This window comes from Phascolarctos cinereus, unplaced genomic scaffold (genome assembly GCF_003287225.1).
Source record: "Phascolarctos cinereus isolate Bilbo 61053 unplaced genomic scaffold, phaCin_HiC Scaffold_9;HRSCAF=440, whole genome shotgun sequence".
NCBI lineage: Eukaryota > Metazoa > Chordata > Mammalia > Diprotodontia > Phascolarctidae > Phascolarctos > Phascolarctos cinereus.
This window is the reverse complement of record NW_027556402.1, coordinates 149,117,026-149,130,142: the sequence shown is the minus strand read 5'-3', so window position 1 is coordinate 149,130,142 and position 13,117 is coordinate 149,117,026. Positions and strand designations below refer to the sequence as shown.

Below are 13,117 nucleotides of genomic sequence, written 5' to 3'. Positions count from 1 at the left end.
TTATGGATCCTAAATGTTCTTAAGTGGGGAAAAAACCCATTATAAATACAAAACATTTCACCAAGTTTGGAAAATATGCTTTTCCTTTTGTGATCTGATCTGTAAAGATAAACAGATCACTCATTCAGTCCTGTCAATATCATAAGGCAGAGGCAGCAGGCGTCCTAGAAAGGCCCATCCCATACTGTCTGGCAGAAGTGGCCCTGCTAAGGAGCTGGGTGATGTCGGGCATGTTGCTTCATATGTCAAGTGGAAAGCTTGGGCCTGGATGATTTCTGAGATCCCTTCCAACTCTACCAGTCTTTGTGCTGTCAGAAAAGCCACAGACAGAGAGGAAAGAGAAAAAAACATCAGGAAGAGTTTTCTCATCAAAGCAAAGCAGAGTAGACTTCCCTCAAAGCAAAGGAGTTGATCTTGTTCAGTTCTGATTCATACAAGAAGGTGCCTGATGGCTGAAGATTAGCTGAGGCAGAAAGAAGGGGGAAAAAAAAAAACCCCACCCTTCTTGAGGAACCGGTTAAGCGAGATCAAAAGTCAGACTTGTTTTGCTGCAGAGAGTAGGAGTAGGCTCTTTTATTATAGAAGATGAAGTGTATGTTCACAACTTCATTCACACAGTTTCATGAATTTCATTCATGTCTGTAACTTCTAATACTCTAACCAGCTGTACACCAAGCACCTTTTGTGGGATGGCACATTTCCTCCCAAGTTCATTGGGTGCTGTATCCAGCACCATTCATTCATGTATTCATTCATTAAAGCTATTATTAAGTGCCTGTGATGTATCAAGTGTTATGCTAGGTGCTAGAGACTTAAAAAAAAAGACAGAAAAGAGGAAGAAAGCAAAGAAGCTCAAATAGCTTGGGGAGGAGTAAATATAATGTTTGTGAAATTGAATGAAAACAGGTGGCATAGTGGATAGAAAGTGAGCCTCAGCATCAAGATGTCCCCCCTCTGACACATAGTAGTTTTGTGATTCCTGGGCAACTCATTTACCCTCTCATGGACCCCCGGCAATTCTCTGAGACCATAAGCTACAGAGCAGTTGCCAATCTCCATTGGCAGAGGAAGTTTCTTTAGGAGCTCCTTACACCAATTATAAATCAGAGGTCTGGAACAACAAAGCTCGACTAAGAAGCTGGATGGAAACTTTTGTTTTGTTTTTGCTAGGCAATGGAGTTAAGTGACTTGCCCAGGGACACATAGCTAGTAAGTGTTATATGTCTGAGGCTGGATTTGAACTCAGGTCCTCCTGACTCCAAGGCTGGTGCTCTATCCACTGTGCCACTTAGCTGCCCCTGGATGGGAACTTTTAAAGTTTCCAGAAAATAAAGGGCAAGGCTAATTTAGTAGAAAGGGTGTAGAATTTTGAGTTAAGAGCCTGGGATTGAATATCACCTCTAATGGGTGTTAACTGTGTGATCACAGGTAAGTCGACTTCTCTATGCCTCACTCTTCCTTGCTTGTAAATCAGTAATAATAATGCTTGTAACTGTCTACCACACAGAATTATTGTGAGGAAACTACTTTGTAAATCTTAAAAGTGCTATATAACTGAATTACTGATAACATGGTCAAAAAGCATTTTTGAAACACATTATTTTTTAAATGCTTAAAATCTTTCTGAAGTTCCCTCGAGTTAAATCCACAGTAGTGCAGTGATTGTGTACTAGGAGACCACCAGAAGAGTCACTGACAAAGGAGAATTTTAAGGCTTTATAGCCTTAAATCAGAAGTACATGGCCAGAGTCCTGAGTCTGTCACCTATTAGCTATGTGAACATAAAACAAAATTCCCCAAATTCTAAACATTTGTATTGGCAAGGATATAAAAATCCACAGGGAAGATGTCATCAGACCTCAGTAGTAATGATGCAGTTCAGGGGTGCAGGGACCCCAAAATACTGAGATACATCTAGAAAGAATTCATAGACTCAACCCATTTTCTAGTCAAGTGGCAAAAGTTTATTGTGAAGTTTTATTATAAAGCAGGCAGAGCTTCTTAGGGAACGCACAATCTAATGGGGGTGCTGCTAGAGTTTATATAGGAAAAGTTCAGTGAAGTGTGTGCCAACTATGCTAATTAGGTGGTTGGGGTAAGATTAGGGAGTGGTTACAGAGTGGTCAGTTCTTAAAGGAACACTTAATTTCATTTAAAATAAAAAAGGAAAATACCTGTTTTTTTCCTACTCCCCATTATGAAATTTTTAAAAACTTGTTTTTAAAATAATAATTTGACAGAATTGTGCATCTTCATGAAGCTTGATAAAGGATAATATTTCCAGCTATAGAGTGACCAAAAACACACAGTTATCCAAAATTCATCCAGTTCCCTTGGCCCCTCCAGCATGGTTGGCTTTCTGTGCCTGGTCTTTTTGGAGATCTTCATTTTCTTCAGGGTTGTTTCCATTTTTGCCAATATCTTCCCTCCTTTTTTCTCTTTGGGAAACATCCCCTTCTCTGCAGGTGTTTGGGTTCTGACTTCAGGGGACAGAAAATAGGTTTAGCTACTTAATTTTTCCTCAAGGCCTCATTTTAAAAGTGGGGATAATATTTACAGAACATTTTTCCTAGTGACTGTTGTAAAGTTCAAATGAGAAATTATCAAAGTGTTTTTGTTGTCACAAGATGCCATTCAAATGTGAGCTATTGTCAGTTATTAAGAGGTGACTTCCCTTTTTCAGCCCCTTTAATGAAATTCTCCCAGGGCCTAGCAGTGTAGTAAGGAAGAATATGTTATCTTTTTTAGTTTGGAAATGTCACTTAGCCTTTAATTATCTGAGGTTAGGATTTCTTTTACTGGAAGTCAGTGTGGCATATTGGAAAAAACAGCAGATTGGAAATTAGTAAGCCAGGTCTCAAAGATTGGGAAGGTAGCCTACCGGAAAGAAACATGGATTTAACATCAGAGTACCTGGATTTAAATTCCTACTCTTACTTATTAGCTATGCAAGCTTGGGTAAGCCATGGTGCATATATAGACTCTAGTTTTCTTCCAGCCCTTACTCCTATGATCCTATAAATTCTAGCTGTTACTAACTTGCTGGGTGACGTGAGGTAAGCTACTTCTCTCCTGTCTGTATCTCATTGGCAAAATGAGGGGGTCCAATCATAGGATCTTTGATCTACATTTGGAAAGGACTTCCGAGGTGATCTAGGCCTGTCCCCTCATTTGACAAATAAGGAAACTGAGGCCAGGGATGTTAAGTGACCTATCCAAAGTCATACAGGTAAACATCAGATACAGGATTTGAACCCAGGTCATCTAAGGCCAGAATCAGTGCTCTTTCCCCTATACCATGCTAGTTGGATTAAAGCATCTCCAAGGACCCTTCAAACATTAAGATTCTGTGATGTTAGTTATACCATGTAGTATACGTGGCCCCAAACCCCAGGCTCTGGTTTTATAGAGTTCAGGTTCCATATTGGGAGCTTCCCCCCAAATCAGTATTTCCTTGACTTATGTTGTTCCCACCAAGATTTTGCTTTGTGGAATCTCAGAATATTTTTGTTGTGGTGGTTTATCCTTCATTCTTGAAGAGGACCATGACATCAGAGAGGTGATGCCATAACTTGCAAGTGGATTGGATTTAAGTGAGGCAGGGCTGTGCAAAGTCACCGGCCTCACTCTGTCCTCCAGAGTCATCTGGGTCTAGTTTTAAGATATAGATCAGGACGACTGGAGGTGATTCTGGGTGCAGTGGGAGACCTTGGCCTTTTTTCAATCTCAGAATACAGATTTTCTCTGGGTCTCCTCAAATATCTTAACAGGATCTCCCAGGTCCCATAGAAGTATTCAAGGTAACAGAGTATATAGTGGAGGACAACCTTTTTCCACAATACAGAAAAGGAAAAAAAACTCATGAGGCCATAAATAAATGCAAAAAAGACATAAAAAATTCACAATAGCCCATCAATAATCATACAATTCTCCTCCTTCTCTAGAGAGTCCAGGGTCCAAAACTCTAGAGACATGCCACTCTATGGATCAGACTCCTCTCAGAAGAGAACTAAATTTAGGGGTACTGAATAGGCAACACCCCTATATTCTAGGGAGTCCTATAACATTACACTATTGTATGGACTTCCTTGGAATGAAAACCCATCAAGAGGCATCACCATCTCCTACAAATGCACCCCAAGTCCCAAACATAGGTTCCCTGCCCTAAGACCTTATAAAATTGATCTCAATTGATGTAGCCGACCTGATCAGTTCTTCAAGAATCCATCTATGCTATAGAATCATTCATTCAACACTTATATTCTATATTCAGGGTGTTGTACCAGGTGCTGGATACAAAGACAAGCCATCCCTGCCCTCTAGAAGCTTACAATCTGCTAGGGGAGTTGAGACATATCACAAATAACTACAATACGAGGCAAAATAGTCTAGGTGTGACAAGCTCACTAGGTGTAGCTTGGTGGTTCACTGGATAGAAGGCTGGACCAGGAATTGGGAAGACTTGAGTTCAAATTCAACCTCAGATACTAACTGGCTGTGTGACCCTTGGCAAGTCATTTAACCTCTGTCTGCCTCTGTTTCCCCAACTGAAAAATGGTGATAAGAATAATACATATTTCCCAAGGTCATTGTAAAGATAAATACAATTATTTAACATAATGCCTGGCATGTAGTAGATGCTTAATTATGTTTCTTTCCTTCCTCCACCCTCATCTATACACACTCCATTTCTACAATGTTCCATTTCTTTCTTCCTTGTAGAACATTTCTAAAGCATTCAACATGACTAGAAATTGTTTGCCATTCATATATAAAAACCACATATGAGGAAATAAGTACAATAATATTGACTTCCTGGAATACAAAACACTTGACTTAACACATGCTAAGGAATTTTAAAGAAAAAAAAAAGAAAACTTTGCTGTAGAATTTTGATGGTGTGTTTTCAACTCCCGTTGTGGAGTGAGCAGTAACCATCCTTCCAAAATAATGAGGAGGTATTTTTCTGAAGGAAGGCAATTTTAAAGATGTCTGGCCTTTTTTTTTTTTTAGATGCCCTGCAGTGAACAACAGGATAAGATTACAATTTAGGCCATCCCTGATAATGGCTGCAGATGGAACTTGAACGTTGCAAGAGGCTTGAGAAGTAGCATAATATAGAGGTTAGAGCACTGGACATGGTCTTGATGGAATCCTAATAAAACTGCCCCCAGCCCCAATATGGCCTCACTGAACAGCAGGCACGCCCTGATTTGAACGCACAATCTGGCCTTAACCACATCACAGGCCCCCACACTCAATACAGCCACTGCCTCTAGCTAGCCTCTGCCCCCAGATCCAATTCTCAAGTTTAAACAGGTGTGTCCATGCACTCAATCACAATAATATTATCCATGCAGCCCAAGACAGATCCATGATACCTAACTGTCCGTCTTGACCAGACAGGACCACAATAGCTAGCCAATCAGAAAGCAGCACCACCAGGTTGCAGACCAGGATATTTGACCACCTAACCATAGAAAGGGCTTCCCCAACATACTGTCTGTGCAATAATAGTAAAGAACTGACCTAGAGCAAACTTATGATGTAGAGAGGCTTATTATAATATCATTAGCATACGTAAACGTCCCCCTTTGGGTTTTTCTGTATGCATTGTGGGTAATGGAATGCGCAGTTCCACTGAGGCTGGGGACCCCCTCCCCCATACCTAATCCCTTGACAAATCCCGCCTGCCTTTTTAATATTCATAATTTCTATTGTGTAGTCAGCATCATTACACTATAAAATTGCCAGTCTTCTCTTATTAAGTTGCTGGTTCCCCTTGGAACTCAGCCCGTTTGAGGCGTCACTCCCAATTAATGCATTCCCTTGGACTGGAGGTGACTCTGAATTCTTTGAGACAACCCCACAACAAACATGAAACCACAACATTTTCAGGAAGCGCTGAGTACAAATCCTGACTCATGTATTTATTAGCTGTGCAACGTTAGGTATTCAATTAAACCTCTCTGAGAGACCCTGTTAATAAGCTTTGATAATATTTGAAACAGGCATTTGAAAAACCTATTTGAAACTGTGTGGTGTACCGGAAAGAAGGCTGGATTTGGAATCATGGGGGCTGGGTTCAAATCCCAGCTTCACTAATTACTATCTGGGTGACCTTAGTCTAGTCACTGTCTGTCAGATTTCAGATACCTCATCTGTAAAATAAGCGGGTTAAACTAAGTGACCTTTAACAAGCTCTTTCAGCTCTAAGTCTAGGAGACTAGATGACTCCCCATCTCTGACCCCCATCTCCAGCCATTATTTCACTAGATCTCTTTTTTCTCATGCTTCTCTGCATTTATGGGTCTAGGGCAGTGCTGTGCCGGTACCAGCTCCTATGTCTCACAAGGGCTGATTGTTAAAATTTTCAGTGATCATTTACAGCTTGGAAATCAGCAAATGCAGTATGTCAGGGCCTGATTTATTGTTTTGTTAATTGTCCAGACTCTAAAAAGTGATGTTGAAAATGTTAATAATGCAGATAAAACTGAAAAATATGTCTTTAGTACTTTTTTTCCCTATGTAGTCAGTTGTTAAACATTTACCAGCACACTGACGGTCTAGGGATCATAATATACTTTCTCTCCTGGTGGGGGGGGGCAGGAAATGCCTCCCTCTCCTGCGGTCCCCCCAGTTCACACTGATAAGGAATAGTCTCCGTTCTCTTTTTTAAAAAGGACAAAACCTCTTTTCTCCCTGTTCTCACTCTTCTCTGTCATTAACCACGCAAGTCAGGACTGGCAGCAACCATTTTTTTTTTCATTTATATCAAGGGCATAAACTGATGAGAACTGAAAGTGAAGTAACATTCAGAGAATAGTTTATTCAGATTGTCAGCAGCATGGGAGATACAGCTGGAAGGGATGGCTTGAACAGCTGGTGCAGAATAGGGCAAGGAAAGCTGCTCTTCCACCTGAGTTGAGGAAGGAGCAAAGAAAGGTGTTAGGGAAATTGGGGTGACATATACCAACCAACCCACTTAGCTCTCAACAATCTTTCTGGCTTAACTCTTCAGCTGCAAATCTGCAAGAGTCCATGTGTATGAGGGGTGCTGGGAAGAGAAGATAGGATAAGGCATATCCCTCTAATATACCAGCTCTACCCTATGCTTTCCTATAGCTTGGCAAGATGAATTCTTTTGTATCATCTTCTGCCTTTGTTGGCTTCTGTCTTCTCTTTCCAACAAACCTCTTCAAGAATCAAAAGTCTTGGTGATGGAAATACTTGGGAATCTGTGTAAATCCACATGTCCAGCAAGTCAGGCCTTACTCTTTGTGGTTGTAACTAAAAAGTCATTACATGTTCATAATATAAAACTTAGGGGAGATTTGGGGTTTTAGTTAGATCCCCACAGCTCGCTCAGCTTCCCACAAAGACATGTTGGGTCCTACTTGCTCATTATTACACACTTATGATGGCAATTTAGTCATCACAGGAGAAACTGTGGATCAAAGATATAAAGTAAGTGAAAAGCTTCATACATCTTCACAATGTACATAGGTCATCCATCATCAGCAACTTTCTAGAGAAGATCATTATCAATGACCAAAAAAGGAATTTCCTTTCCTGACAATTCAGCAAAGAGGACACTGGTGTCAGGGTCTTTGATATTCCATCTTGGGTCACCCAGTCTCGGCTATATCTGTGAGTACCTGAGTCAATTCAGCAAAAGTAGGGCGGCCTTCAGGTTTCTGAAAGAGGTCAGATAAGAGGACAGCATCATTAGAAGACTCACTCTGACACAGGTTATGGGCCTTCCTGGCAGGCAGCCATAACCTCAAGCAGAAGAACACATACAAGGAAGAGAGTCATCAGACTTGGCCATCAGACCAAGTCATTTCAGCACAGGCATTAGCGTAGGAGTCAGCCACAAAAAATACATTCTTAGCACAAAGTGAAGGGCTCTGTGTGTGTGTGTGTGTGTGTGTGTGTGTGTGTGTGTGTGTGTGTGTGTGTCTGTGTCTGTGAGAGACACAGAGAGAGACAGAGAATGAATGAATCTTCTGGAAACTGTAAAATGAGGGTAATAAATATTACTACATTTCACGGGGTTGTTATAAGGGTCTAATAAAATAACATATACAGAATTTTGCAAATCTTAAAGCACTATATAAATGCTAGCTATATAATTATCATTATTATTACCTTTTGCTTTTATCAGTCACCCCCTCATACACTGATGTGTATGATGTCCAAATATGAAAGATTCAGTATACTAGGCCAAAAAAGTCATGGTTGGGGCATAGGATGGGGATTGGATCACAGTCGTGGGATGGTTTAAAGGTAGGCAGACAACAAACATTTAGTAGGTGTCTACTATGTAGCAGGCACTGTGTTAAAAGCTGGGGATACACATGCAAAAAGACAACAGTATCTGCCCTCAAGGAACTTACATTCTAATGGGGAAGAATTCTCCAGAAGAGAAGCAGGTACCGAAAGGAGGTATGTTGGCAAAGTAATAACTACAACTGGGAGGGAATGAAGTATGGCTGGCCTGGGCCAGTCCCCCAAAAGGTTTAAAAACAACATCATTATTCTGGACTGTTTGCTTTCCAATTTACCCAGTGGTTTTCTAAGTCTAAATTATTTCTGAACCCTTAGGTCGTACAGAAGCAAAAGATCATGGGATCTGGAACAGGAAGATCCCTTAATAATGAGGTCATTATTATGTTGTGTTCTAGGGTGTGCAAAGCACTTTACATACATCACGCCATTTGATCCTCCCAATCAGCCCATGGGGTAGGTGCTATGATTATCCTCATTTTATAAATGAAGAAACTAAGGCTCAGAGACATCATTTCCCCTCTTCCCAGTCATAATGGCTCCTCAGTCATATCGGACAAACAATAAAAGCTGAGCCACCTATAACAAGCTGTCATTCCATATGAAACCTATATGAGAACAGTTAGGAGGGAAACAGTATGATACTGATTATAAACAGCTAATTACTTCAGAGGCAGGAGAGCTCAGTGTGAGCTAACGGAGACTGTGCCAGGCCTTGAAAAAATGGACAGAATCTTCATAGATGAAAAGGAAGGTGGTAGGCATAACATATAAATATCGCTTGACTATAGATGACCTCTAAGATCCTTTCTAACCCTAAATCTATGATGCAATGAGCCCATTTCCAATTATATAATTTTTTGTAGGTAGCTGTTTGCACATTGTCTCACCTATTAGACTGAAAGCTCTCTGAGAGTAGGGCCTGTCTTTTCCTTTCTTTTTATTTCCAGTGCATGGCACACAGTAGGTGTTTAATAGATGTTTATTGGGTGAATGACTGACTATAAAGTTGAAGGTAGAAGAGTTGGGCTTGATGAAGGGATTATGGAGGGCCATAAAAAGTAGGCAGAAGTGTTGGGTTTAGGGAGGAATAAATCGGGAATCATAGGAGTTGTAGGTTCTTGAGCCAAGCAACTAAGATGAAAAAAGTGGAATGTTAGAAAAATTAGTTTGAGAAAAGCAGAGTAGTATGTATAGAAAGTTGGCTTTGAGTCAGAAAGACCTGGGTTCAAATCCAGCCTCTAACATAGATTGGCTTTGTGACCCTGGGCAAGTCACTGAAACTCTCAGTACCCTCCAGGCATAGGAGGTGCTAATCTGGGATTGGTAGAGTAATTTCCTCCTGGAGAGTTTCCTCCCCAAGAACATGTATTTACATGTCTGGTCTTTAAAAAAAAAAAAGAGAGAAGGCAGGAGAGAATGGGAAACAATGGAACTCAATAGCCCAACGTTTGATAAAGTAGAAAACAATAATTACCTAGGGAAAAAACTCCTTGATGAAAACTAATAGGTAAACTAGAAAGCAGTCTGGCAGAAATTAGAATTATTAGACTATAAAAAGATTAGAAGAGAAACAGAATATATACTTCTCCCAGCTATGCGTGGGAAATGCATTCTTAACCAAAGAGATAGAGGCAATTATTACAAAAGATAAAATAGATAACTTTGATTACATGAAATTGAAAAGCTTCTTCACAGACAAAATTAATAAACCTAGATAAGAAATTGTCAAATGGGGGAAAAATCTTTATATCAAATTTCTCTGAGAAGGATTTAGTATCCAATCTATATAAAACAATCAATAAATGCACATACAAGACCAATAGCCATTCTCCAATAGATAAGTAATCTAAGGATATGAGCAGTTCTCAAAAAAAAAAAAAGAATTGTAAAGTATTCACAACCACATGAAAGAATGCTCCAATCATTAATAATCAGAGATACAAAAATCAAAACAACCCTGAAGTTCCACCTCACACCCTGCAAATTGGCAAAGATTGCCCCCCAAAATGGCAATAGTTAATGTTGGAGGGATTGTGGGATGATAAACACACTAATTCACTGCTGGTAGAGCTGTGAAATGGTACAACCATTTTGGAAATCAATTTGGAATATGCAAATAAAGTGACTAAAATGTCCATACCCTTTGAAGCAGAGACTCCATTACTGGGTTTATACCCCAAGGAAGCCACTGACAGAAGAAAGTTACCCTATACATCAAAATATTATAGCAGTACTTTTTATGATAGTAAAGAATTGGAAACTGTAGATACCCATTGACTGTGGAATGACTAAACAAATTGTGGTACATGACTATAATGGCATATTACTGTTCTGTAAAATATGATGGGGACAGCTAGGCGGCGCAGTGGATAGAGCACCAGCCCTGAAGTCAGGAGAACCTGAGTTCAAATCCAGCCTCAGACACTTGACACTTACTAGCTGTGTGACCCTGGGCAAGTCACTTAGCCCCATTGCCTAGTCCCCTCCCCCAAAAAAATGATGTATATAATGAATACAGAGAAGCATGTAAAGATTTATGTGAACTGAGGAAGAGTTAAGTAAACAGAACTAAGAAAACAGTACAGTTAGTTATCCCTTCCAAATCATGACTTTCCTCATCACATTTTTGATTTATCACAGGTCAGCATAAAAAATTAAATGGGAATTTTGGAGGTTTTGCAAAAGCTGCAGATGATGCATGAAGGCCAGCAGATAACACAGAGCTGATGACCAAATACTTAACCCAAATTTTACCATGAGGTACTGTAAATGCCCCATAAAAGAAAAAGAAAAAAATCCAGATTCCTTCTCTAGTATGAAGGAAGGACCAAATATTTTATGAGGATTTTCCAGATTGTGGGAATGCCACTCCCCTAGCCCCCACAATGTGGAAGAGATCATTGTATACATAATAACTACAAAAATGTGAATGAAAGGGAAAAACCACAAGCATAACTCAAATTAAAAGATCTGAGAGGATAACTCTAACCTACTCCTTCATGGAGGTGGGGGGTTCACAGGTGTTACATATTGCACATGTATTTGGATTTTTTAAAATTATTGATCAAATGTGCTGAGATTTTTCCTTTTTTTTGGTCTTTAAAAAGTATTATTAGGGGGCAGCTAGATGGTGCAGGGGATAGAGCACCAGCCCTGAAGTCAGGAGGACCTGAGTTCAAATCAGGCCTCAGACCAAACACTTCACACTTCTAGCTGTGTGACCCTGGGCAAGTCACTTAACCCCAAATGCCTAAAAAAAAAAAGTACTATTGGATGGGGAAGTGAAAGCAAATACCTATAAAAAAATGGCTCTAAACACATTCTAAAGCAGCAGAACCCACAAAAAGACAGAGTGAAGCAAATTTCCAGCCCAAGACAACCTGGATGGTTGACCAGAAAGGTATATCACGCTGGGTGGGGAGAGGAGCTCAGGCCTCAGAGGACTGAATCACTAGCAGCTGTGGCAGCTTCCAGACCTCTCAACCCACAAACACCAAAGACAACTTAGAAGGTCAGTGGGAAAAGTCTGTTTCTGTGGTGAGAGAGGAGCTAGGTCAGAGCCAGCTCCAGAGCGGAGAGCACAGAGTACAGGTGGTGGCTGTGTTCTGAGCTTCCGGCCCACAGACTGAGGGGGAATCAAGTGGCTGATCAGAGAGGGATTTCAGGGATCTATTTGCCAGTGCTGAGGCAGGAATGTCTTGCTTTGCCCATGCTTGGATCTGGATCACAGTTCTGGACGTCAGTCCTGGGGCTAGGAGGAGTGCTGGCATGGTAGAGCTTGTAGTGGCTGTGAAGAGAAAACCTTCTTCACAGTTCCAGGACAGAAAGGAGTGCTTGTGGTCACTAATAGACCAGAGCACAGGCCAGGAAAGGAGTAAACACCTCGTCCCTTATCATACCACCTAGCAAGAACTGAAAATTTACAGGTCCCTGCAAGTATCTCTGAAAACAGCTGTATAAACCCCCAAAGCTTGGGACAGTACATTCTCCACATTGGAAGCAGATTTTAATCTTAACAGAGAGTTTAAAATTCAAATAGTTGGCTGGGATCATGAGCAAACCTCGCAAAAAGAGTCAGACTATATTATCTTACTTTGGTGACAAAGAAGATCAAAACATACAACCAGAAGAAGACAACAAAGTCAAAGCTCCTACATCCAAAGCCTCCAAGAAAAATATGAATCAGTCCCAGGCCTTGGAAGAGCTCAAAAGGGATTTTGAGAAGCAAGTAAGGGAAGTAGAGGAAAAACTGAGAAGAGAAATGAGAGTGATGGAAGAAAATCATGAAAAACAAGTCAACAGCTTGCTAAAGGAGACCAAAAAAATTGAAGAAAATAACACCTTAAAAAATAGCCTAACCCAAATGGCAAAAGAGGTCCAAAAAGCCAATGAGGAGAAGAATGCCCTAAAAAGAAAAATTGGCCAAATGGAAAAGGAAGTCCAAAAGATTACTGAAGAAAATACTTCCTTAAAAATTAGAATAGAGCAATTGGAAGCTAGTGACTTTATGAGAAATCAAGACTGTAAAACAAATCCAAAAGAATGAAAAATTAGAAAACAATGTGAAATATCTCATTGGAAAAACAACTGACTGGAAAATAGATCCAGGAGAGAGAATTTAAAAATTATTGGACTATCTGAAAGCCATGATCAAAAAAAGAGCCTAGACATCATCTTTCAAGAAATTATCAAGGAAAACTGCCCTGATATATTAGAACCAGAGGGCAAAATAGAAATTGAAAGAATCCACTGATCTCTTCCTGAAAGAGATCCCCAAAGGAAAACTCCTAGGAATATTGTAGCCAAATTCCAGAGTTCTCAGGTC

General features: G+C 40.2%; 1 protein-coding gene across 2 annotated transcripts in view; it reads right to left on the bottom strand.

The window, feature by feature from the left end:
• Nucleotides 1–6,809: 6,809 nt before the first annotated feature.
• TXK (TXK tyrosine kinase) overlaps nucleotides 6,810–13,117 on the bottom strand; it is a 56,152-nt gene continuing 49,844 nt past the window's right edge. For both annotated transcript variants that reach the window (XM_078148176.1, XM_020990513.2), the window contains one exon: nucleotides 6,810–7,697. In XM_078148176.1, the coding sequence (XP_078004302.1) occupies nucleotides 7,629–7,697 (69 nt within the window). In that variant the 3' untranslated portion in view covers nucleotides 6,810–7,628. The remainder of the gene's footprint in view (nucleotides 7,698–13,117) is intronic.